At 48.9% G+C, this 24,317-nt stretch overlaps 1 protein-coding gene across 1 annotated transcript in view; it reads left to right on the forward strand.

Moving 5' to 3' along the window:
- The window catches only part of Sdk (sidekick cell adhesion molecule), a gene marked incomplete in the record, with an annotated part of 89,813 nt that overhangs the window by 60,030 nt on the left and 5,466 nt on the right, over positions 1-24,317 (forward strand). Inside the window, 7 exon segments of the mRNA XM_077670986.1 lie at positions 209-324; positions 1,691-1,871; positions 7,980-8,117; positions 12,093-12,386; positions 13,178-13,351; positions 20,567-20,712; positions 21,650-21,925. Of these exon segments, the coding sequence (XP_077527112.1) occupies positions 209-324; positions 1,691-1,871; positions 7,980-8,117; positions 12,093-12,386; positions 13,178-13,351; positions 20,567-20,712; positions 21,650-21,925 (1,325 nt within the window).

Here is a 24,317-nt window from a genome sequence, read left to right on the forward strand (position 1 = left end):
CTTTCAAAATCACCACTTTGGTAGCCTCACCTGACCCATCAGTTGAAGGGGATTGTTGACTCATAAAGTGTGAGACTATTAAAGGATAAATAGAACGGCAAATACTGAACACGTTGTCTATAAACTGGTCTGTAGCTTTCTGCACACCCAAGCTTGTACGTAACCAATGGTGCCTTTTTTTTTTTTCCTTTTTCTTGTCAATATGCAGTCCCAACAGGAAGCCCGCGTGAGGTGCGACTGGACTCGCCGAGTTCCACTGAAGTGGTGGTCTCGTGGGCCCCACCGCCCGAGTCAGAACGCAACGGCGAGCTGCTCGGATACAAGGCAAGTTTCCTAGGTTTACGCATTTTAATGGGACACCAGTCGGTCAACCCATAGTGAAGGATAATGGAGGCTGCTTTGAGGGGAAACGCGCTTCTGTGTTTTGGGGAAACAAAGTTCAGTTTGCAAAGTTACTGATAAACTGATAGTTGCTTCTGAAAGATGGATGCTTGGGATCACTATTCATCAATGGCTGAGTCATCTGGACCAGCAAGAGGCACCTGATTCTCCGTAGCATCCTTGGAAGGCGGGTCTGCTTAAAACGTTCACCTATTCACTGGGTCTGTTGGATTTAGATTTTTGGAATCGCCACGGATAGTCTGCGGGCAGTCCGGGCATTCTCTACGCCATATGAACATACAGTCCAACTCACTTATAACAGTACCGGTTATAACGGTACATTGGATATAACAATGAACAGTTGCAGCACCAGCAACTTTGCTGTATGCTATGTGGTAAAATAAACCCGTTATTACGATGGTCATTTTCATTATTATTGGTTATAACAATTGAGCCTGATGGTATGAGCTTACGTAAAATATAGTATTTGGAGATCGGTGAGAGATCATGGGTGCATTGTGTGGAACCAGGCGCTACTTTAAGCGTGAAAAGGATTGCGGCATATTCTATCTTTCCAACACTCAAAAAAAGTTTGTACCTTTTATGTCGCCATGATGTCCCTGAAAGGAGAGACCTCCTGACTGCCCCTCTTATCTCCTGCTGTCAACCAGCCCAGGAGTTATATAAGAGAGGCAGGGGGCACCTCTCCAACCAACACTGTCCAGATTAAAACAAAGCTACAGCAGATAAAGGCTACTGTTGATTACCAAGGTTTAAAAAGGTAGAAAACAAAGCCACTTCATCAATATGCGATATGCCAGTAATCAAAAAAGAAAGAAACGGCCAAGAATTTGGTGCAGACCGTTCCTCTTGTATTTTAAAGGTATGATGGTCTTTACACACGGATGGCCAAGTCTTGGTGCTCGGCTGTGCAGTTACATTTCTGTTGTGTAAATATTGTGTGAAAAACAGCTTCCAAAAGTAACTTTTTTTGCCCGATCCTTTTATGACAATTACTGGTTATAACCGTGACTTTTTTGTGGCACTTCAGTATTATTATAAGTGGGTTAGACTGTATAGGAAAAACAAATAATGGATTGCTTCTCGGGAAGTGCATGGTGTGTGTGAAACTGATGACTGCCAACCACCCAGTGATCGTATTATTGTGCTGTGGTTAGCTCAAATACTCCTCCTTCAGCCCCCTTCTGACCACAGTTAATAATCTGGAGAAGCTGCGTGCCATTGTTGTGGAAGTACAGTGGGAAATGGCGCTTCAATCAGCTCCTTGAATACCCACATGTGTGTGCAGATCTTCTACAAGGTGGAGGGCGACAGCGAAGAGGTGATGGAAGCAGTTCCGGCGACGCCAACTGCTTACACCATCACGGACCTGCGCCGGTTCACCAAGTACACAGTCCAGCTGCTGGCGTTCAACCCGGCCGGCGACGGTCCCCGGTCCCAGTCACTGCCCGTGCACACCCAGGCCGACCGTAAGTGGCCGGCCTTAGTGGCTGCTTTTCAGATGGAAGCAAAAAGCGAAAACACTGCGTGTCAATGTTTCTGCCCATGTTGTTAATTCCAGGGTTTGCACAGGTCCTTGAAAACCTTGAAAACCCTTAAGGGGGGACGCGGCTTTCAACTTCGGAAAAATGACCAAAACATCGTTTTTTTGAAACCCACATATTCGGCTTCTATGTTTCCTATTCTATGCGTCTGCAAAGTTTTTAGGCTGAAAAGCGTCGCAAAGTGGCATAAAAAAATACTTTTGTCAGGCGCGGTGACAAACTATCAGCGCAAAAGGGCGAAAAAACGGCAATTTTCGGAGCGCTCTATCTCCGCACCGGTGCCACCGGGCGCGACCATTTTGATATGGTTAGATCGGCCGAGTGATTGTCTTTCCGGTTCCGCTCGTCTCTTGTATCTTCGTTCATTCACAAACGCACAAACGGCAGAAAAGAAACGACGCACAAACGAAGCTAGAAATAGATGCTGAAGCGCTATTGGTCCTCCGGTCGGGGCGCAGAACAACGACCCTCCTGATTGGATGTCGCGGGCGCAGCGCAAGATGGCGGCCGCCTGAGCTGCGTAGCGAGCGGTTTGAGTTCATTTTCGCCGCTTCGCTCGGCCGAGTTTCTGTTCAATCTATGGCATTCAACACGAACGTTATCGCGGTGGGAATGCCGGAGATAACGAGCCAGATTACGGGAAGTTGTGTGGCTCGAAAGGAGGAGGTCATCGAACGCTTCGTTGTGCGCGTGACTCTACCGTCGCCAGACCCCGGAGGGTGACGCGGTGTGCGTGCTTGCGATAGCGGTTCGTGAAGTGAACTTTTGGTCGGGTTTGTGATGTTTACACGCTTAGTTATTGCTGTGTTTTGACTGTGGGCTCGCTAGCCTTGAGAAAGAAACGGCCGACGCGTCAAACGCTGCGGCGCGCACGGCATAGCCGACGCGCATTGGAGCAGCACATGACTGGGCAACCGGTTACGATTGAACGCCAGTAGTTGTAATTAATGCCTGCGACGTTAGATTTAATCTTAAAAGTGACCTGACCAGCCATATCAGCTATAATCGAAGTTTGATATGTCGCGGTAAGCGTGCGCTGCGATGCGCGCGAGCCATATCGCCTTTCTTGCGCTACGTTTCCCATGCACTTGTAATTTTCATGCAAACAGGTTTGAGTTAGTAATATAGGAATAAAAATATGTTCTCTGCATTAAAAATGTATGTTACTGTGGCAGCATTTAACAGTGATTTTTTAGTGAAATTATTGATTCCATTGCTTAGGGCATACTGGCTTTGCTGCGAGAAATATTGGATGCCTTGAATGTCAAAAGTAGTAAAAAATATGCTCTTGCATTGAAGTTGGGAGTTATGCAGAATACTCTACCAAGCTTCAAAGTAGCTCATTTTCATCCTTGTGGTATGCAAACTTCTGGCAATGAACACCTGCACGTGTGAGTACTAAGTTGCTGTGCCAGGCAAGATGATAAAACATAAAAAAAAGACAAAAATGTTCAAATTTAAGTAAAAAAAATGCTTAACTTGTTGCCATGGTGACAACACTGCAAAAGGAGGCTGTTCAGTGCGATACAGCCAACCAGCTAACCTACTTTGCATTGAAAGCCCATTGAAACCCATCTCCCCCTTCATTTGGTCTGCAAAGTGGGGTATGTACTCTTCACAGTGGAGCTGAAAATGATGTTTGCTGGAAAGAGAAAGGCTGTAAAAGGCACTCCAATTTCAAGGCAAGGCATTCCAGAAGCCCCATGTTCAAAAGGACTTGAAAGGCTACAACTGTGACGACTTTTGATAAGTGAAACCTATGTTGAAACTTTGGAAGCCGTTTTCTCAAAACAGTTTTTTTTGCCACCTATGTCGCTTGTACCAGGCATTTCTTTGTGACCGCTGGGTCTATTTTGATTCCGTTTCTTGCATTACATTCCTTGATGAACAGTTCAGGTCGTGACACTCTTGGTTTTCCAGATTTGTTTTTTGTGATTTTTTTATTCAAATTATCGTTCACAGTCAACATGCCTATGCACATTAACCTCTAAAAAAATGAAAACTAAAAAACATTGTGTTGTAAAAAAAAATTCTAAAACTGTCACGACCTCGTCCATTCATTTGGGAATGCAAAGCACTTCGAACAAATTTTCTATCATGTTTTATAAGCCGCTCAAGCTCGGTACAAGCGGAACAGAAAGAAAATTTAATACATAAAAAAGTTTTCAAAATATTAGTTTGAAATTTTTATGGTGTTATCACGGAAGCATTTCCAGTTGCTGTGCCAATTTTCATCAAAATCCACAAAGAAATAAAAAAGTTGATTTTGAAAGCCACGTTCCGTCATAACACCATAAAAATTTCAAACTAATATTTTAAAAACTTTTTTATGTATTAAATTTTCTTTCTGTTCCGCTTGTACCGAGCTTGAGCGGCTTATAAAACACAATAGAAAACTTGTTCGAAGTGCTTTGCATTCCCAAATTAATGTACGAGGTCGTGACAGTTTTAGAATTTTTTTTTTACAACACAATGTTTTTTAGTTTTCATTTTTTTAGAGGTTAATGTGCAATAGGCATGTTGACTGTGAACGATTATTTGAATGAAAAAATCACAAAAAGCAAATCTGGAAAACCAAGAGTGTCACGACCTGAACTTGTTCATCAAGGAATGTAATGCAAGAAACGGAATCAAAATAGACCCAACGGTCACAAAGAAATCCCTGGTACAAGCGACACAGGTGGCAAAAAAAACTGTTTTGAGAAAACGGCTTCCGAAGTTGCAACATAGGTTTCACTTATCAAAAGTCGTCACGGTTGTAGCCTTTCATGTCCTTTTGAACATGGGGCTTCTGGAATGCCTTGCCTTGAAATTGGAGTGCCTTTTACAGCCTTTCTCTTTCCAGAAAACATCATTTTCAGCTCCTCCGTGAAGAGTACATACCCCACTTTGCCGACCAAACGAAGTGGGAGATGGGTTTCAATGGGCTTACAATGCAAAGTAGGTTAGTTGGTTGGCTGTATCGCACTGAACAGCCTCCTTTTGCAGTGTTGTCACCATGGCAACAAGTTAAGCATTTTTTTTACTTAAATTTGAACATTTTTGGCTTTTTTTTTATGTTTTATCATCTTGCCTGGCACAGCAACTTAGTACTCACACGTGCAGGTGTTCATTGCCAAAAGTTTGCATACCACAAGGATGAAAATGAGCTACTTTGAAGCTTGGTAGAGTATTCTGCATAACTCCCAACTTCAATGCAAGAGCATATTTTTTTACTACTTTTGACATTCAAGGCATCCAATATTTCTCGCAGCAAAGCCAGTATGCCTTAAGAGTGGCATCAATAATTTCACTGAAAAATCACTGTTAAATGCTGCGACAGTAACGTACATTTTTCATGGATAGTTCATATTTTTATTCCTGTATTACTAACTCAAACCTGTTTGCATGAAAATTACAAGTGCACGGGAAACGTTGTGCAAGAAAGCCGATATGGCTTGTGCGCATCGCAGCGCACGCTTACCGCGACATATCGTACTTAGATTATCCCAGATATGGCTGGTCAGGTCGCTTTTAAGATTAAATCTAACGTCGCAGGCATTAATTACAACTACTGGCGTTCAATCGTAACCGGTTGCCCAGTCATGTGATGCTCCAATGCGCGTCGGCTTATGCCGTGTGCGCCGCAGCATTTGACGTGTCGACCGTTTCTTTCTCAAGGCTAGCGAGCCCACAATCAAAACACAGCAATAACTAAGCGTCTAAACATCGCAAATCCGACTAAAAGTTCACTTCACGAACCGCTATCGCAAGCGCGCACACCGCGTCACCCTCCGGGGTCTGGCGACGGTAGAGTCACGCGCACCACGAAGCGTTCGATGACCTCCGCCTTTCGAGCCACACAACTTCCCGTAATCTGGCTCGTTATCTCCGGCATTCCCATCGCGATAACGTCCGTGTTGAATACCACAGATTGAGCAGAAACTCGGCCGAGCGAAGCGGCGAAAATGAACTCAAACCACCCACGCTACGCAGCTCAGGCGGCCGCCATCTTGCGTTGCGCCCGTGACATCCAATCAGGAGGGTCGTTGTTCTGAGCCCCGACCGGAGGACCAATAGCGCTTCAGCATCTATTTCTAGCTTCGTTTGTGTGTCGTTTCTTTTCTGCCGTTTGTGCGTTTGTGAATGAACGAAGATAAAAGAGACGAGCAGAACCGGAAAGACAATCACTCGGCCGATCTAACCATATCAAAATGGCCGCGCCCGGTGGCACTGTTGCGGAGATAGAGCGCTCTGAAAATTGCCGTTTTTTCGCCCTTTTGCGCTGATAGTTTGTCACCGCGCCTGACAAAAGTATTTTTTTTATGCCACTTTGCGACGCTTTTCAGCGTAAAAACTTTGCAGACGCATAGAATAGGAAACATGTATAGAAACATAGAATAGAAACATAGAATGGCCGAATATGTGGGTTTCAAAAAAACGATGTTTTGGTCATTTTTCCGAAGTTGAAAGCCGCGTTTAAATTTAGAAGTGTCAATTTCAAGTCCTGGAAAGTCCTGGAATTTTTAAATTGTCCTTGAAAACCCTTGATTTTTCTGGTGAGAAGCAATGGCCCTGTCTTTTTACAAGAATTTACAGTGTTTGTCGTGGATTTTATGTAATAACAAATGTAAAGAAACATTGTAACAATCAAGTTTCAGTGTATTGCGTGAAATTACAAGTTCGGTGGATTTTCATTATTAAGAGACAACATTGGGAGCAGGCACTTTTCAATCCAATCAATGTCATAATACAATCCAGTGAAAGCCGGCTTCTGTTCTCTATTTTGAATCTTCCATCTAGTCTGTGGACGCTCGCTCATTGCATGTGTTCTGTGCCTTATACGCTCCACCTGTGTTTGCTCTTACGTGCAAATGGTGGACATGTGCTTAGTTCATCCTGCCTTGCAGCAACACTTCTTGATTTAATTTCAGCTGCTACTCTTGCTGACAAAGCAGGCAATGCAGGCAACATAAACGAAGTTCTGAAATCAAACAGCCTGAGAAAAACACCAAGAAAAAAGAAAAACCCCTGAATACCAACCATGAAATAAAAAATAAAGCTGGGGGAGCATTCACGAACCTGTTAGCGCCTATCTAAATGTGCACTAGTGTGCTTAGTTATTGTGCAATCAAAAACTTTTTGCATTGTGTTGAAAAAGTTATAAATAATCCCAGATAAAACATTAGATGGGGACCTTGAAAATGTGTTTTCTGGTCCTTGAAAACCCTTGAATTTTTGCTTTTGAAGCCTGTACGAACCCTGTAATACGGAGAATATTACGGAAATTAATACGGAGATCTCCTCTATGGCGCGCCTCATAGCTCAAATGTAGCTTCCACATGTTAACCACCAAAATATGAATCAGTTGCGGTCGAAACTGTCGTTGAAATGGAACCAGGAAACTGCTGATCAGTCTTTGCTAAGTGCAAGTCTGAAGTGCGCGGTTCCTGCCATCTGAACACGGAGTTTGCTGTTGTCGTTTGAGGTAAAGATGCCCTAATAAGTATGAATTACTTTCAGAACCTTCCTTTACCACTTTGCTCATTTTAAAGTGAAGCTTTAGGCGGCTAGTTGAAAAGAAAATGTGGCAGTTATGTGTGCACAGAAAACCCCATGCCTATAAACCAGGTTGGAAGAAGCAAGGGGAAAGAGGTTGGCTGGGTTCTTAGATGACGTAGCTGCACTCTTACATCTTCCGACACTGGTAGTGGAAACAGCGCATTGGAAGGTGCGGAACACACTGGTGAACACCGGCTGCACATTACAGCTTCGCCTATTGACTATCTGTATGGAGTGCATGGGCGTCCTTCACTTGCACCCTCCTTTCTTTTACTCAACTTTCCAGAATCGTGCCAGTATCACTGACAATGCACATTAAGGTCCTGTACTGCCCATTCTAACATTTTTTGCAGGTTGTAGTTGTAAGTGGACATCGACACTGCTTCTACCGCACGTCTTGTTCTGTTTTACTGCTTGTGTGTGGCTGCAAGTGACAGCACCTGGGGGAAAAAGCAGGGGGAGTACTAAATGTTTCCTGATTTGTCGTTACAGTGCCCGGGCCGCCGGGTCCGCTGTTCTTCTCGGACATAACGATGAACTCGCTCAACGTCAGCTGGATCCCTCCCAAGGAGGCCAACGGCATCATCACGGGCTACTTGGTCAACTACGAGACGGCCGACTTGGACATTGGTAAGGGCTCCTTTATCTCTCGGGCCACACCAAGCTGAGTGTGCATGAGGTCAGGCTTGTTAACGCCACTGGAGACCATGGAGCAAGAAACAATTCAGCAGAGGGGACTCTCTTCCTGGGGCAGCCAGATAACACCACAAGCACTTGGCGAGAGTTAAGCTAGCGGCATATGTTGCACGAAAAGAAGCTGCAGTTGCCGCAATTGGCATTCTGTTGCGCAGGATAAACGTGGCGTGGCTGCTATCTTGTCCATAAGATGCCACTATCATGTCTTTCACCGTTGCAGCTGCTCAGCTTTGTTGTCCGCTCTGGTTTCCATTGTGACATTATCTGGTTACTCGCCCACGTGTGCTCCGTGCTGGAGACAAAACTAATAGCACCATTTTTACTTGCCAGAACTGACTTTTCTCGTGGGAAACAAAGGTTGTGAAATTAGAGTGTAACAGGTAGAGTTGTGTGATGAGAATATGTACCATAATTACCTGATTCTAATGTGCCCCCGATTCTAACGCGCACCCGATTTTCCTGGCCGAAAAAAAACAAAAAAACTTGCACCTCCAATTGTAACGTGCACGGAACTTTGTGAGCAAGAAAACTGATGCGAGAGAAACGGGCGATTTATTTTTCGAAGTAATCTCACTCATCTCACTCCTCGTCGCTCTCCACTGACCACAACATCTCGTCCTTGGGGCCGTCAAGCTTGTTCACGATGCCACACTTCTGAACGAACGTTCAACCATGGTCGATGGGATCGTGGCCCACGCCTCGCACGCCCATCCCGCGAGCTTCTCCAGAGGCGCACGCTTCAGCCGACCACTCGTTTTGAACGCGTGAGAGCCGCTGCTGCCATTGCTGTTATGAAGCGCACAGGTGGAAAGATTTGACAATTTGTGTGAACGCTAATAGAAAAGCCTAGGTGCCTATGCTTCCTGCGTCTGAAAAATCGCTGCTAAAGGGTGTGCGGATATGCCCTTTTACGAATTTTGTGTGGGTGGCATGCTGAGAAATCACTCACGACTGGGGTGAGTCCTTTTTCGCAGGCTCCTGCTTGACCTCATTACCCTGTCAGAACAGGAGAGAAAGCTCTGTTTGCTTTTAGGTTGGATACAAGTTGTCGTAATGAAGTTGTAATGTTGAATACTGCTATGCTGTATTTTACCCCCCATTTAGATGTTGCGTACTCCTTGCTATTACAAAACAAGCTCCAAGGGGGAGTCTTCTTATCAGTTCTAGTGGCAGCAGCTGGGCACATGCCACACACCGAATGCTTAAAAGTTTTCACCCGAGCTGCTGTACAAGTCGTTAATAAATAGTGGTTATCTTAACTCTTTCGTTACCACGCCTATTCAAATCGATCACCGGTGATCGATGATTTATATTGCCTATTTCGACATGTTGTAGTCGTTTCTCGTACACCTAATGCAGCCAGTGATTAGTCTAGGCATTGCCCTTTTAGAATCAGTTTAAATTTTCCCGCTCCGGCGACATTGAGATTTTTGGCGGCATTTTTTGCGAGCTGAGGTGCGCGTGTTTTTGACGAAGGGGGCGTGGCTGCTGCACTTGAGAAAAAAGGATGCAGGTCGTGGTTAGGCTGCATTACCATTATATTTTTTTGTCAACAGGCTCCTGGCAAGTCAAATACCAAATTATGGGGTCAGCTTTGTAATCCGACAGCGTTGAGAGGTGATAATTACTTGAAAATGGCCCCAGCTATTCACTAATGATCTTTGGTTTGGACAAAGGGCAGCTTTATTCTTCCAAAGCTTATTTCTGATGGTCCCCCGCATGTCTAGCAAGTGTGCCTGACATTTTCAACCAGTTTCCAGCAGTTTCGGTTTCGTTTTCGCATTGCGAAATTCATATTTGGCGCTACTACGCAGTTACCCAACTACAAGCTCATTTGCCATGGCGCCTCGGTTGCCCGCTACTGCTCCTCAAAACAAGCATGCCGCTCGCGCTTCCACTTTATCTACGCCTTGCTTCTGCGATAAGAGCTTCCGCTGAAAGTCAAATGATAACACCAAGTCGTCGGGTATCAGTTCAGACGAGGAGAACGCTTCCAATTGACCTTGAACACCGCCAGCTGTTCACCGGCCAGTTTCGGTTTCATACGAGGGTATTTCCGGAAGTTTAGTGTCGCCTCTTAGTAGTACTGTTTATTCTGACAGTCTCCAACAGCCTTGTATTTGTTTCTTTTCAAAATTGTTAGGTGGCGCTGCAATGTAGTAGGCTCGTAGCGCTGAACTCGCTTCACAGCCCGACGGCGGCTTGGTGAAAGCTTGCTGGGCATGATTCTAGCGCATCGTACCTTATTCCTGCAAGCAGGGCTACCATAGTGAGTCAGAACATGATAATAAAATGCAAATGAAAGTTCTGACTGATGAGCGATCATCAGAACGTCAACAAGCATCCACCAAAGAGTTTGGTTCTCAACTCCAAGCGGATTTTTTCACATCGCTTGCTTGCCTGCAATATTGTTCCGGTCATAATCATTGACAAGGTGTTTTTACATCACGTGGAGGCTAATTTGGGCCTTTAATAATGTCAAACCACCAGATTTCTTCTAGAGAACTATCCAAAATAGCAAAACTTGAAATAGAGGTTGGGCTTCACCACATGGCATGGGCACCACGTGGGCTAACATTTTCTTTTATATCTGACAAATTGTACTGCGCAACTCAATTTTTTTTTCTAGGACGGGTTTTTGAAATGTCTACCTACAAAATGTAGATTCTAAATTTTTTTCTACTACACGTGGTTTATTATACACAACTTACTTTTTTCTTTTTTCTTTGACACGCGGACAAAAATTTCGAATTCGATAATTTTTTTCGGATTCATTATTTAGGAAAACATTAATAAAACTGGTGTCGTTGGAAAGCGCGTGGAATAATCTGCATTGTATGTCACTGCAATGTGTGCCTAACCAATATGGCTAGCACAAAAAAATGTTTTGTTAGACCCTTCAAAATTGGTCAATTTCCCGCGGTAACGAAAGAGTCAAAAGGGCCTGGAAATAAAAATGCGCCTGTGCATTCTCAAGTGCAACGATTTTTGCAAAAATTTTAGGTACAGTACTTGTGTTCGCCGGAGATGCCTGTCTCTTCATTGTTGTTGTTGTTGTAGTCCTTTATTAATCGAGGGAAGGCCATGTGGCTAAACTAGGGGTACGGGAAGGAGGGGAAGGGAGAAGTAGCCCAGCTAAAAAAATGATGCCAGCCAGCGCATTCATGTTCAACTGGATACAAATTGGCTGTAGCTCTGGCTCGGCAAACCAGGCCTGCACGTCATGAAAGTACAGGCAGGCATATCGTCATCACCGCCAAACAGTGCCGTCCATCTATGAGTTTGCTTATGGGTAGTGGTGTTGGCGTACAATTTTGGCGAAACTAAGTGGGGGAGGGGGGACATAAAATGTTACAGACGGGTGTCGTTATCATTATTTCATTGTAAAATAAATGTTTACACCCAGCTCCACTGGCGAATGGTTCGTTGTGGCAAGGACTTTGTTGTATTTCTGTGGCTTGCTGATGGAGAATCGGAAATATTTCATTGTAGCGGGGTTCGTCTTTAATGCGGTAAAACCTTGTTACAAGAGACACTTGGCTATGAGAGACATTTAGGTGAAATCGGTTTGGTTGGTTTTCCTGTGCTCGCCATCTTAGCAACATTACATACAAGAGACACGTTTCTTGTCTTGGTCCCTTGAGTGTCTATTGTAACGAGGTTTTACTGTAGTCCTGTGCAAGTTTTCAGGGGAGAAAAATGAATAAATAAGCAAAAACCTGCCACCCTTACTCTGAACTGCTCCTCTCGCCAGTTCTCACCCTAGTGGCCCTCCTCCTCCTCGTCCTAGCAGTTATTTCTAAATGCACGCTAGTTGCTGTCATGATGATCCCCTACTAGTTTGCAGTCTAAAAAAAAGGAAAAGAAAAGCGAGCAACACACCTGACACCCCTACCCCTCCCGTTGCAGAGTCTGGTCGGCAGGTGCGGCAGAAGGTGGCGCACACGTTCCTGGTGGTGCGGGGCCTGGGCGAGCTGACGACGTACCGGTTCAGGGTGCAGGCGGAGACCTCGCGGGGCTACGGGGCCGAGAGCGAGCGCAACGTGACCACGGGCCCCCAGGAGGGCTCCCCACTGGCTCCCCTGGAGCTGGCTCTGCAGCGCAGCGCCACGGGGGCCACCCTCTCCTGGAAGGAGGGGCCCCCAGGGGCCGCCCACATCACGGGCTACCTGATCGAGGCACGCCCCACCACCGCACACTCCGGTGAGCGTTGAATGTGCCGCATTTACACGATTCTAACGCACACTTTTTTATATGTATATATAAAAATAGGCGTTCAAAAATACCCGCTCATTACAATCAGAATCAAAACTCAAAAACCTCAAAACCAAAACAGCCAACTCTAAATTGGGACGAAGTAGCTCAATGAATGATGTAGGCTTCGTTTATTTGCACAGTGATTGTCTTGGCGGGAACGGAAGAGAACAGGGCAGCGTCTCGTGCATAAGGCTTCCTGGTGTGTGTTTGCAATTGGTGAAAACAAAGGGACCGCATTTTGTTGCTTAAGCTACACTGGCCGAGGTTGAGCAGTTTCGCGTGGGCTGTGAAGGGCCGTTCTGTGCAAGCGCGAGGAGCATTAGACTGGTTTGGATAGGGTCGTATCGGATCGGATCGGCTTGGCTTGGATTGACTTTTTGTCTGGAAAGAACTGTCACACTGCCTGCGTAGTAACCAGAACTGATAGATCAGACAGACAGGAAAATGAACTTTTTAGTTGACACACATTGGGTCCTATCAAGCAGTTCACTATCAACGTGTTGAAAATGGCTCAATCGTTGGTTCTCGACAAGTCGTGAGGCTTAGCTAGTTTTCTATGCTTTTTTTCCTTCATTGGCATATTGCCTGTTTTCATCTCGTCATGTGTAAGGCCCCCCCCCCTTCCTTTTTATTTTTTTGCTGTGCCATTTTCAATATCCCTTCGTGCAATTAGCCAGCAAAGGAAGTTTTTACGAATTTCTCGCCAACTGAACTGTTTTGCCTTGTGTTGCTCGCAGACGAGGAGCAAGAATGGCAGACGGTTGACGAGTTGGTCGGCGGCCCGCGCACATCGTACACGGTCAGCTTCCAGAACCTGATGCCGTCGACCGCCTACGCGCTGCGACTGTTTGCCCGCAACCACTTCGGCGTCAGCCCGCCTGCGTATGCACCGGAACACGTTCTGACGCCAAGTGAGTCTTCCAGCGTCCACTCGTCCATGCATTGTGTCGAGTTCTCTTGACAGTTGAAGCAGAAACATTGCCACTGCGTGCTCGTTCTTACAGAGAGTGGTTACAAATGCAGTTTACTTAGTACAAGGGTGTGGGCTTTTGAAGAAAATCGGCAACTTTTCAAGGTGTTGTGCTCGCTACTTTGCAATGTTGAAACTTATGCTCATGGTGAGGAAATGGTGAGAGTAAGACAGGGAGGATGCATGTCTTTACTTTTGGCACTGCTGAGTGAACCCCGCGTAGTGCTGGTATGTCTTTTTGGCACGGTATAATTAAGCTGCTGGGCTCGCACGTTAGCATTAGCTTTGCACTTTTAAGCTGCAAAATAGGCAGAGCATCTGGCTTTGACAATGCTGCCATCGCCTGTGACAAACCTCTGCTAGCCCAAACTCTGCCACCCATTGAACCAGACTCTCATGATTCACATGTGAATTGCACAATAAGTAAACAGCATATAGGTTTCAGCTGATTCATTCCCCGTAGAAGTGTTACGCAACCTACTTCCACCGTATTTTTTTTTTTTTTTTCTTTCTTTCTGTCTAACTTCTTTTCCTATGGCACCATAGGCCATCAGACATGGAGTTCCGATGATTTCAAACTTCCCACGAAAGTTAAGAACAGCGCCTTGCAGACAACTCGCACCATCTGGTGTATTTATTGGCAACTCCTTTTTCGATTTCATTATCGTTTCATTTCACATGCGGAGATGGTTTCGAGAGTGAAATTTGAACCCGTAATAGTTGCGAGTTGCGCGAAAATGGCTCTCATTTCACGGCGCGCTCTGCAAAAGTAGACGGCTGTGGCAAAGATTTCAGCAGCTGCAGCTGCTGATTTTTTTTTACCCCAGCAGCAGTGATGATTCCAGCAACGATGTGGGTTCGTCAGATTTTAGTTCTGATGAAGGCACTCCCATTCAGCGGCTTCAGACTTTGACAGGTGCTGCCAGTAAGGTTCGTTTTTGAATTCACGCTGTATTTTTATGAACAAAACATGCTTTTTATCTGACAACTGCAGTGTTACTTTCATGTATAGGGTCTGGACAATGTGCAGCGGGGATATTTTGCCAAATGCATCGCCTTGTATTGCGTTATCGCCTTCAAGGTAGCCTGGTGCTCATGCCGGATTAGTGCTATGGAGCGGCGCGCACTGCTTCTCAAGAGCGTTGGATTTTTTTCTTGTTTTTTACCACCGTTCTGATAAGGATTTTGTGTTAGAACACAAACAAGTATGGTTGGATTCATATTTTAGAAATACCGACTGACTTGAGTGGCTTCGCGGAGTGGCACAGCCGTAAGGGCCACTAGGTAGGTGGGCCCGCAAAAATTCAACTTGGTGTACAGCGTTGATGTATACAGTCTGCACTCATTGCAGCGGATCCGGCAACAACAGAATTCCAGTTACAACAGACCATTTCTGTTGGTTTGTCTGGTTCCCATACATTTTAATTGGACTCCACTCTGCTCATAACGGACCCAGCTAGAGCCGACTATCGGCTACAACAGACTAAATTTTAGTCGAGTGAATGTTTATAGTGGACTTCCACGGGGCCGGCACCCAAAATGGTTTTTCATTGTTTAGTTTGGCAAGAGAACTGTTATGTCTGGCAACTTTGTTGGCAGCCAGGTCGGTGCAGCCAAGCCAGTGCCAGTGGCCTTTTTTAGCCAAAGGCCTTTGCCCTCCCCCCCACCCACCCTTTTCTGGTCGTTTGGCGACAGTGGATGGTTTTTTCCACATTTAGAACGTGCATTGTAATGGGCATAGGCTGTATACTGAATCATAGCTTAGAATGTATGAGCATTTTGTATATCTTAGAATTCCCAAAATAATTTTTAGGCTCAGTACAATCGCCTATTTGTGCTGTGTGTTGTCATGTTCGAACCTCTCAGTCAGTCACACACATCCAACCCACACAGATTCCACCGAACGACTCCTTTATTCCGTCCGCCTCTCCCGGGCTCTCCCCACACTCTACTCCCCTCTCTTCTCTTCCCTCAGTTCAGATGATGATGATGGCGCAGTCGCGTAGCGCCCTCTCTCGGTGTCCACTGGCACCACCCTCACAGGTCTCCCCCCCCCCCCCCTGAAACGTGAAGCCACCACTAAACATTTTCAGCGTCGTGGTACAGCGTCAGCTGATCTGCGTGTGCGAGGCCACGACGATGCCCCGTTTTGGGGTCCACTAGGACGAAGTCATTCTGTCCAACACCCCTAGCTGCACGGAAGGGCCCTGAACGTCGTGGTGCAAGCTTTGAGGAGAATCCCTTGGCAGCGTCGCTGAGGAAGTGGCTTTCAAGCAGAACGAGATCCGCGGCCGCCTGTGCCGATCGTAGGCAGCCTTTTGGGTGCGCCACATTTTGTCCTGATGTTGCCTGGAGAATTCGAGCACTTCCTGCAGGCACTTGGAGACTTCAGCTGCGAATGCACGGTAGGCCGTCGCCTGAGGCTCCACGTCGTCTTTAAGTTCTTCCTGCGTCCATGGGGTTCTCAGCTCCCGGCCATAGCAAAGGAAGGCGGGCGTGTAGCCCGTGACCACGCTTTCAGCCGTCCGCATGGCAAGGCCAATTTCTGGGATGTGCTGGTCCCAGTCTTTATGGTTGGAGCAGTAGGCCCTAAGGCACTGTTTGATCGTGCCGTTATGCCGCTCCACCATTTGCCCGGCAGGACGGTATGGCACTGTGTGCCGGTCTTGAATGCCCCAGTGTTCAAGGAGGCCCTTCCACACACTGCTTACAAAGGGCTTCCCATTGTCGCTTGAAATAGTGACGGGTGTGCCGTGCCTGCAAAACACCTGGACCATGCAGTCCACCACACTCTTGCTGGTTGCTGACCGTAACGGGAAGAGTTCGATGTACTTGGTGAACTTGTCGATCACCACGAGTAGGTACTTGTGGCGTCGAGGTGTCATTGGTAAGGGCCCGACGATGTCAACACTGAGCTGCTCCATAGGAGCAGTGGCCCATTGGCTGCTCATTAGCCCTTCCGGTTTCTGCCGGTGCGCTTTGGTGCGTTGACAAACCTGGCAGCATCGCACATACTTGGCTATGTCAGAGCGTAGACCCAGCCACACGAAATGTTGGGAGATGCGTTTGAAGGTCTTGAAGAAGCCAAAGTGGCCGCTTGTTGGGTGGTCGTGCGACAATCGTAGGATCAACTTGCGGAGATGGTCTGGAATCCAAGTTACCTTCCTATTCCCTCGATGCTGTACAAGCAACCCACTGTCCTCCAGCTCTGTCGTCACCGCCAGGTCACTTATTAAAGGTTCGTCGCTGTCACCGGGCAGCAGCTTCCCTCCCTTCATAACCGTTCGCAGCCTGCACAACATGGGGTCTTGGTCTTGTTCTTGCGCCAGCAGCTTTGGGTGGGTCGTTCAAGACAGTCGTGTCGTCCTGTGCAGATACTGCAGCAGCTGCCTCTAAGCGGATTTGCGGGCTGGGCTCCGGAACAGCCACAGGGAACAGTGTTTCGTGCAGACTTGGAACTGGTACTTCTTGGAGCTGAAGGGGCGCTCTGCTCAGAGCGTCGGCTGGCACATTTGCTAGACCCCGCCTGTGCTTGATCTTGCAGTTGAACCCCTGCAGACGTAAGACCCAACGCCTGACACGTGGCGATGTCTGGTCTGTGGTGAACATCCAAGATAATGAGGAGTGATCGCAGTGGACCTCAAATTCCGTAAACTCGAGGTATGGTCGGAACTTGTCCACCGCCCACACCACAGCGAGACACTCCCATTCCTGGACTGTATAGCGCTGCTCTGCCTCAGTGAGGACCCTGCTAATGAAGCAGATTGGTCGCAGCTGGGCATTATCATCTGCTGCTTGCAGAAGCACCGCTGCGATGCCGACTCCGCTGGCATCTGTCTCCACCACAAATGGTCTGTTGAGGTCTGGCAGGCTCACAACAACATCCTGGGCCAGGGACTGCTTAAGTGCCCTAAAGGCTTCATCTTGCTGCGGATCCCAATGCCAGCGTTGCTTTTTCTTGAGTAGTTCCGTCAGTGGCCGTGCAGTGATGGAGAACTCTGGTATGAACCCTCTGTAATAACCAGCCAGTCCCAAGAAGGCTTGCAGCTGTTTGACTGTGGTTGGTTGGGGATATTCCAGTATTGCAAGCACTTTTTCCTTGTCTGGCCTACATTGTCCTGGGGAGATTTCATGACCGAGAAACTTCAGGGATTGGCAGCACACGTGCACCTTCTCTGGGTTTATGGTAAGCTGTGCTGAGCTTATCCGCCTCAAAACCTCCCGCACATGCTCGACGTGGTCTTCCAGAGTTTCCGAATATACCAGAACATCATCAAGGAACGCCATGGCATACTGGTGGTTTATTCCTTCTAGCACTCGGTCCATTAGGGTCTGGAATGTGGCAGGGCCGCCAGCAACTCCGAAAGGCATTCTCATGAACTCGAAGGTTCCTTGATGACAAATGAATGCTGTCTTGGGAATATCCTGCTCCCTAACGGGGATCTGAAAAAAACCCTGCGAAAGGTCAAAACTAGAAAACCACCTGGCTCGGCCAAGCTGTGCAAGCAACCAATCAGTCCTTGGCATGGGGTAGACTGGCACCTTAGTGCGTGCATTAAGCTGGCGATAATCCATGGCCAGGTGGTAGCCACCAGACTTCTTCTCGACCAGAACTGGGGCGCTGGCATGCTGGCTGCGGCTAGGACGGATTAGGTTCTGTGCCAGCAAGTCATGAATGCAGTCGTCCATGATAGCCTGCTTTTTGGCGTTTACTGGTCGTAGCTTGCATCGAACCGGTGGGTTGTCACCTGTGTCAATGTGATGTTCTGCCAGGGTTGTACAGCCTGGAATGGTGGTAAAGATACCACGGAACTCATCCAAAACAAGTTTAATGCGCGGGTCTAGGTTCGGTGAGTGGCTGGGCATGTCTTGGCTGCAAGCTGCAGTCGTGATCAAGGCACTGGCACGCACATTGGCAGTAGCATCATCCTCAGCAAAAATGCAACGCAAGCACTCCGCGCAATCCTCCACTGCTTCGGTCCGTTCCTTTTCTGCCTTAACAAAGGACCTGATTCTTTGTGGTTCTGTACCGACTGTCCAGCCACCAAGTGCCACGTGCAGGGAAACGCCACTCACCGTGAGGAAGTCCCTACACAAAACAACGTCGCGGCACAGGTCGGGAACGCACAAAAACTGCTGAATGCGGCAACCCGCAGTCCACTCAATCCGGCACTTCAGGGATGTGGTTGACTGCGACCACCCTGATGCCAGGCGCAGCGCACGGATGTCCTCCTTGGGCTTGGCCCCACAAGCTTGAGCCACAGCAGCAGCGGAGGGTCCGAGGAAGCTTACACTTGAGCCGGTGTCGAGCAGGGCCTTGAATGTCGACGACCCGATTCGCACGTCCAAAAGGGGCTCTTTGTTGCCGGCTGTGGTCGCTACATGGTGCGCGCTGTCGTAGGTGCCCGCCGGGGCAGCACCTACCGCCTCTGGTTTCCCGGGCACTGCGCCTGCAGGTGACCTGGCTGCCGGCATCGGAAACAAACAGGCGGGCTCATTCGCCGACCCGTGGCACAGTTACGAGCGATGTGGCCGAATCCGCCACAGCGATGGCACTGTACACGTGCCGGTCCACCTGAGGGCTCCAGCGCTGGCCCCGGAACGTAGGGCGAGAACGGGGGCACAGTGCTACGCAAATACAACTGGTCACGGCAGTACGACGGGTCCAGTGCCGCGGGGTGCAGTGGCCAGTGACATGAGGGTGGCGGAGCCGGGGTGCCAGCAGCGGGCGAAGCGAACGACGCCGCAATAGTCCGCTGCGCCGGTGGGCGATGGTCGAGGGCAGGACTAAACGCCAAGTCCCTTGCCACTTGGTTGCTCGGAGGCGGCAGCGGTCTGTACTGAAGGCAACGCCAAGCCCTCTCCATTAAGCCGTCCGCCGCCTTCACCAACTCGGCGAGGTCGCCGTACACCTGCCCCTCCGCCAGGTCCTGCAGCTGAGGGTGCATCTGGCGCAGCACGCGCTGCACCTTCTCCGCTTCGGAAACCTCCTCCCCGATGCGGTCGTAAAACGTGGCGATCGCGTAGATAAACTCTTTGAGGTTTTCCTCGGGGTGCTGTGTGCGCTGTTCGAGCTCCGCCTTTAGGCGACGCTTCGTGTCGATCGACGCGAATTCGGCACGGAACGCAGCCGTGAACTCTTCCCACGAGTTAAAGCCGCGCACAAAACGCCACCACAACTTCGCGCCCCCATCGAGGGCGGCCGGCACAACCTGCGTCAGCCGCTTGTCGGCGGCGACTCCAGCCACGAGGCAAAAGTTTTCAAGGCGCTCCAGGAATTCCTCCGGAGACTGTAAATCTCGGACACCCGAGTAGCGTGGAAGGGGCGCCGCAGCGAGCCGAGGCGCAGCGTCGTCGGTGACACGATGAGGCACATTCACGCTCGCGGCACCCGCTCCCGCGGCCGCCATGACGGTCGCGGCGGTCGGCAACGGAGCCGCCATTACGCGGTCGCGCACGTACGCCGCGATACGCTCGCGTTCCAGCGCAGAACCGTCAGTCTGCAACAGGAGCTCGTTGACGGCGACTTCAAGCCCACGCGCGTTTTCGAACGCTGCTGCGGAAATCCCGGACGGGCCCCCACTTGTCATGTTCGAACCTCTCAGTCAGTCACACACATCCAACCCACACAGATTCCACCGAACGACTCCTTTATTCCGTCCGCCTCTCCCGGGCTCTCCCCACACTCTACTCCCCTCTCTTCTCTTCCCTCAGTTCAGATGATGATGATGGCGCAGTCGCGTAGCGCCCTCTCTCGGTGTCCACTGGCACCACCCTCACAGTGTATCCCTTTTTCTGTATTTTTTTGTTTCGTTGACCAATAAACTGTCAATAATTGCACCTTTCACAAAACGGCTGTTACGTGTTTGAAAGAGAAATCTATAAGCTACAATTTCATGCATAGCAATGCTAAATGTATCCTGTGGCTCATTAGAAAAAAAATGTTTTGTGGAAGCATTCAAAATTGGCCATTTTTCTGCCGTAACAGTGGAAGGTGTACAGCTAGCAAAAGTGTGGGAAGCTTCGGATCACAACCAGCATGTGAAACTTTGGTTTCGGCACTTTGTCTCTGTTTGTGAAGGGAGAGGAATACAGCCGATCTGTCGTGCTCCAGAAAGAGTCAGCAGCCCATTGCCTCAATTTGCTCCCCATGCAGGCAAGCTGTTCCTGGAGTACAAGCAGCGGCTGCCCTTCTACCGGGAGCCCTGGTTCCTGGTGGTGCTGGCGGCCGCCAGCATGGTGGCCATCATCCTGGTCGTGGCCGTGCTCTGTGTCAAGAGCAAGACCCACCGATACAAGCAGGCACGCCTCCTAACTGAGGTTCCTCCTCACTGTCTGTCTGTCTGCTGGGGAGAGGGGGCCGTTGGGAAAGAGGAGGTAGAGGGGGTGTTTGGAGTCGAGAACGTCTTGGGAGTCCGTTCTGCCCTTGTAAAGGTGGAATGAGTCTTGCGAGCTCGAGGCTCATGGCTCTACTGCTCGTGTGAGTCCACTTTGAATAGCATGCAATGAGATTACGCAGGGGGTCCACTGTAAAGAAGTTGATGTATGAATAGGAAGCATTGAGAGGAGCTACAAAGGTACTACAATTAGACCCAAGGGGTGCTAAAGGCCATCAATGTGACGCGCTGCCACCTTCTTCTCGAGTGTGCCACACCCGCAAATGTCATCGTCATCATTGCCGCCACTTCTTCTGGAAAAGCGCACTTACAGAGGCTCTTACGGCACGGCATTCAATATATCGAATGTGCCCGTGATCTGGAATTCGGTACACGCGCTCAACAGTGCTGTACTTTTGCATGGGATTTCTAAGGGGACGTTCAGACTGTTCGATATATCCGGGGTCACTATATCTAAGTTCGACTGTATGAGTCATGACTAACATCGCAGTAACATTGTCGTCAGTAGATTTGCTGATCTCCGGCTCTTATTCTGTCTAGTGATGCTGTTTACATTGTAGCTGTGTGCAAGGCCCTTGTAATAATGCGCACACATCTTTTTTGTTGTTGTCGCTCCCTGCTGCGTTATTGCGTTAACTCGTACGAACACGCTTGTATTGTGAACACACTGCCGCATGGATCATCAAAGTTTTGAATTCTCATTGAGTGTGTTGTAGTAAGTGCACAGCGCTTCAATTTCCCACTGGAAAAGAGAAGCCAAAAGCAGCGTTTGGGTTCACTGTTCGTGGCTGCCGACTGCATTGTTGCCAATTCTCCCCCCCCTCCTCCCCTCACACACACAGGAGATGCAGCAGAGCCTGCGCAGCGAGGACCAGCTGAGCCTGGACGACCAGCAGGCGGCCGGCTTCGGCAGCCCCCCCGAGCCGTCCTCCAAGCGCACCCTGACGCGGGGCTCCCTACGCAAGCCCCCGCCCGCGCTGCGCTCCCCGCCCAGGCCCTCGCCGGCCAGCATCACCTACTCGGACGAGGAGGAGGACGCCAAGGCCTACGACGACCACTGCGACTCCAGCTCCCTCACTGAGAAGCCCTCCGAGATGAGCTCCTCCGCCGAGTCGCAGGCGAGTAGTCTCCCATCCCTTTTCGCCCTGACAATGCGGAGGTTTGTTCGCAGCAGAAGGGGGTTCAAAGACTTGCTTTCGGGGGGTGGTGGGGGAGAAGAAGCAGTTGGCCCTTCACCGAAAGAGCAGGCGAGTGTTTAAAATGCAAAAATGAACCGTCTGACTGAGGGACCAGGCTAGCAAAAAGCATGTTTTTCTAGCATGGAGGGCAGAGCCTCTTTTCATAAGTGCACAACACACGAGGCCCAGGCGTGTTGGTACGAAGCATTTTTCTGTCCCCCTCATGGGGGAAGGGGAATGGCCACTGCCTCTGCCTGTCACTGGGCCTCCTCGATTATCAGTCCTGGATCGTCCGCGGACTGCCTGCGATGCGATTCGCCACCCGGTTTTGCCATGTGAATTTTCCTGTGGGACTTCCGGTCCAACCCCAGTCCCCGGGTGGCTCACGACCGTCCAGGACTGGTAAATCAAGATCCGCATTATTTAATGATTTAACAATAATTTTCTTTGTCGCAGTCGGTGCTCCTCATTTACTGGCTTCAGGGAATAGAAACACAAATAACAAATCGGCAAAAAGACTTATTTGTAGGCTTGTGCGAATATTCGGGCGCTTCGAATATTCGAACGAATATTACAGTATTCGAATTCGCTTTGACTCGAATTTAAAATTTCCGATATTTCTAAGTATTCGGGATGAACGAATATCAAAACTTCGTTCAAGTTTCGGTTTCGTTAGGCAAGCTGCAGTGCCATCGACATCAGTCCTACATCTTGACTACATGTGGAGCCAAGACAAGCTAAGCCACATTCAAAGCGTTGTCGCTTCGTCGCAGCCTTCGCGCATGTTCGGCAGGGTAGTCGAGACTCCTGTTTCGTTGTTTCAAACAATGAAATTGTTCCCACTGCAACAATGGGAAAAATTTCGGCTCTCGCGAATGGGCCTGCGCGGCCCGGCGGATGATACAAACGAGCCGGCGAGGCGCCCGACTGACGAACGAGCGAGATACGGTGACGTACGGGCTCTTTCTCCAGGAACGGCCTAGCTGTTGTTTTCTGTTCGCGAAAACGCGCCGCGGACTCCACAGGCGCGCTGACGCCGCCGCAAAACCACCCGCACGCTGCCGGCCGGCCGCGGCAACCAGGCGGCACCTTCGGTAGCGAAGTGGTGCGGGGCGCTCGAGCCACCGCTTCTAACCTCTACTTAAGATACCGCTCAAAGCACACACGAAGTTTCTTGTGCGGTAAACGAGCTAACAATGTGGGCGAAAATGGTGCTATAAAAAATCATCCGCGCCGCGAGTGAAAGCGCCTATGAAATATCTGCCGAGGTGCTAAGCCTAAACGTCTCCTGTGGAGCCAGCCAGCTGTCTCGAGCGCTTCGAAACTGCCGCCCTGAGGTGCACGCCTTCCCATTGGCGCCAGGCTCCTCCCACTGCCACGCGCGTCATTTTCTGACAGAGGCACAGGCGACCGCGAGCGCGGAATCGCCGAGGCGGGCGTTAAAATCGCGCGCGCAACGCCGACGCGCATGAATCGCGTCCAAAAACGCTCCTGTAGTGAGCTTGGGCACCGCGGGTGAATAGACGAAAGTCCAGAAATTACCGCTCGGCGACACGGAGGTTAAGAACAAGCAGAAAAACGTCACGGATTTCTCCATGCGAAAGTAAGAAAAGAATTAAACGAAAACTTTTTTAAGTAAGTGCTTAATTTCTTGGTCTGTGTTGGTTCATACGAATTTCGGATGATACGAATATTTTTCGCGGTCCCGCGATATTCGTATCATCGAGATTTTACTGTAGAACGTTTTTACCGGAATGTCTCAGTGACACCTGACAGCTATTCGAATTCGCTTCGAAAGTATTCGACCACTAGGACTATTCGCTTCGAATTCGCTTCGAACTAAAATATCACTATTCGCACAAGCCTACTTATTTGCTTAGATGAGCATACTCCATCCACGATGTAATCAATGTACAACAAGAACAGCAGTGGTCCCGAAACACTTCCTTGTGGTACCCCAGATGCAACATGAATGCAGCCCAAACACTCATCACCGATTTCGGTATACAAAATTCGATTTTTTAAATAATCAACATTTGCAGGGGTGAGACAGCTGCGCATATTGCGCCTTTTTGATACAATTCCATTTTCCTGCGCCGAGCTGCTCCAGAAGAGCCTGAAAGGCACGGATTCTGATGCTCATGTCAGTTCCGGCGGGGACGAAAGCCTCCCGCATCCCGGTGACCGCTTTTATTGTCGGTCAACAGAAATGGCAGACATAAAAAGACTGAAATGAAGCAAACGATAGCTTCTAAAACACGATTGGCTTTCTGTCCGGGTTCGCTGAAACGGCCTTCCCGATTAGGCATCGCTGTGGCTACAAACATGGCCG

Source organism: Haemaphysalis longicornis, unplaced genomic scaffold (genome assembly GCF_048455015.1).
Source record: "Haemaphysalis longicornis isolate Haplotype H1 unplaced genomic scaffold, Haemaphysalis longicornis Haplotype H1 scaffold_5, whole genome shotgun sequence".
Classification (NCBI taxonomy): domain Eukaryota; kingdom Metazoa; phylum Arthropoda; class Arachnida; order Ixodida; family Ixodidae; genus Haemaphysalis; species Haemaphysalis longicornis.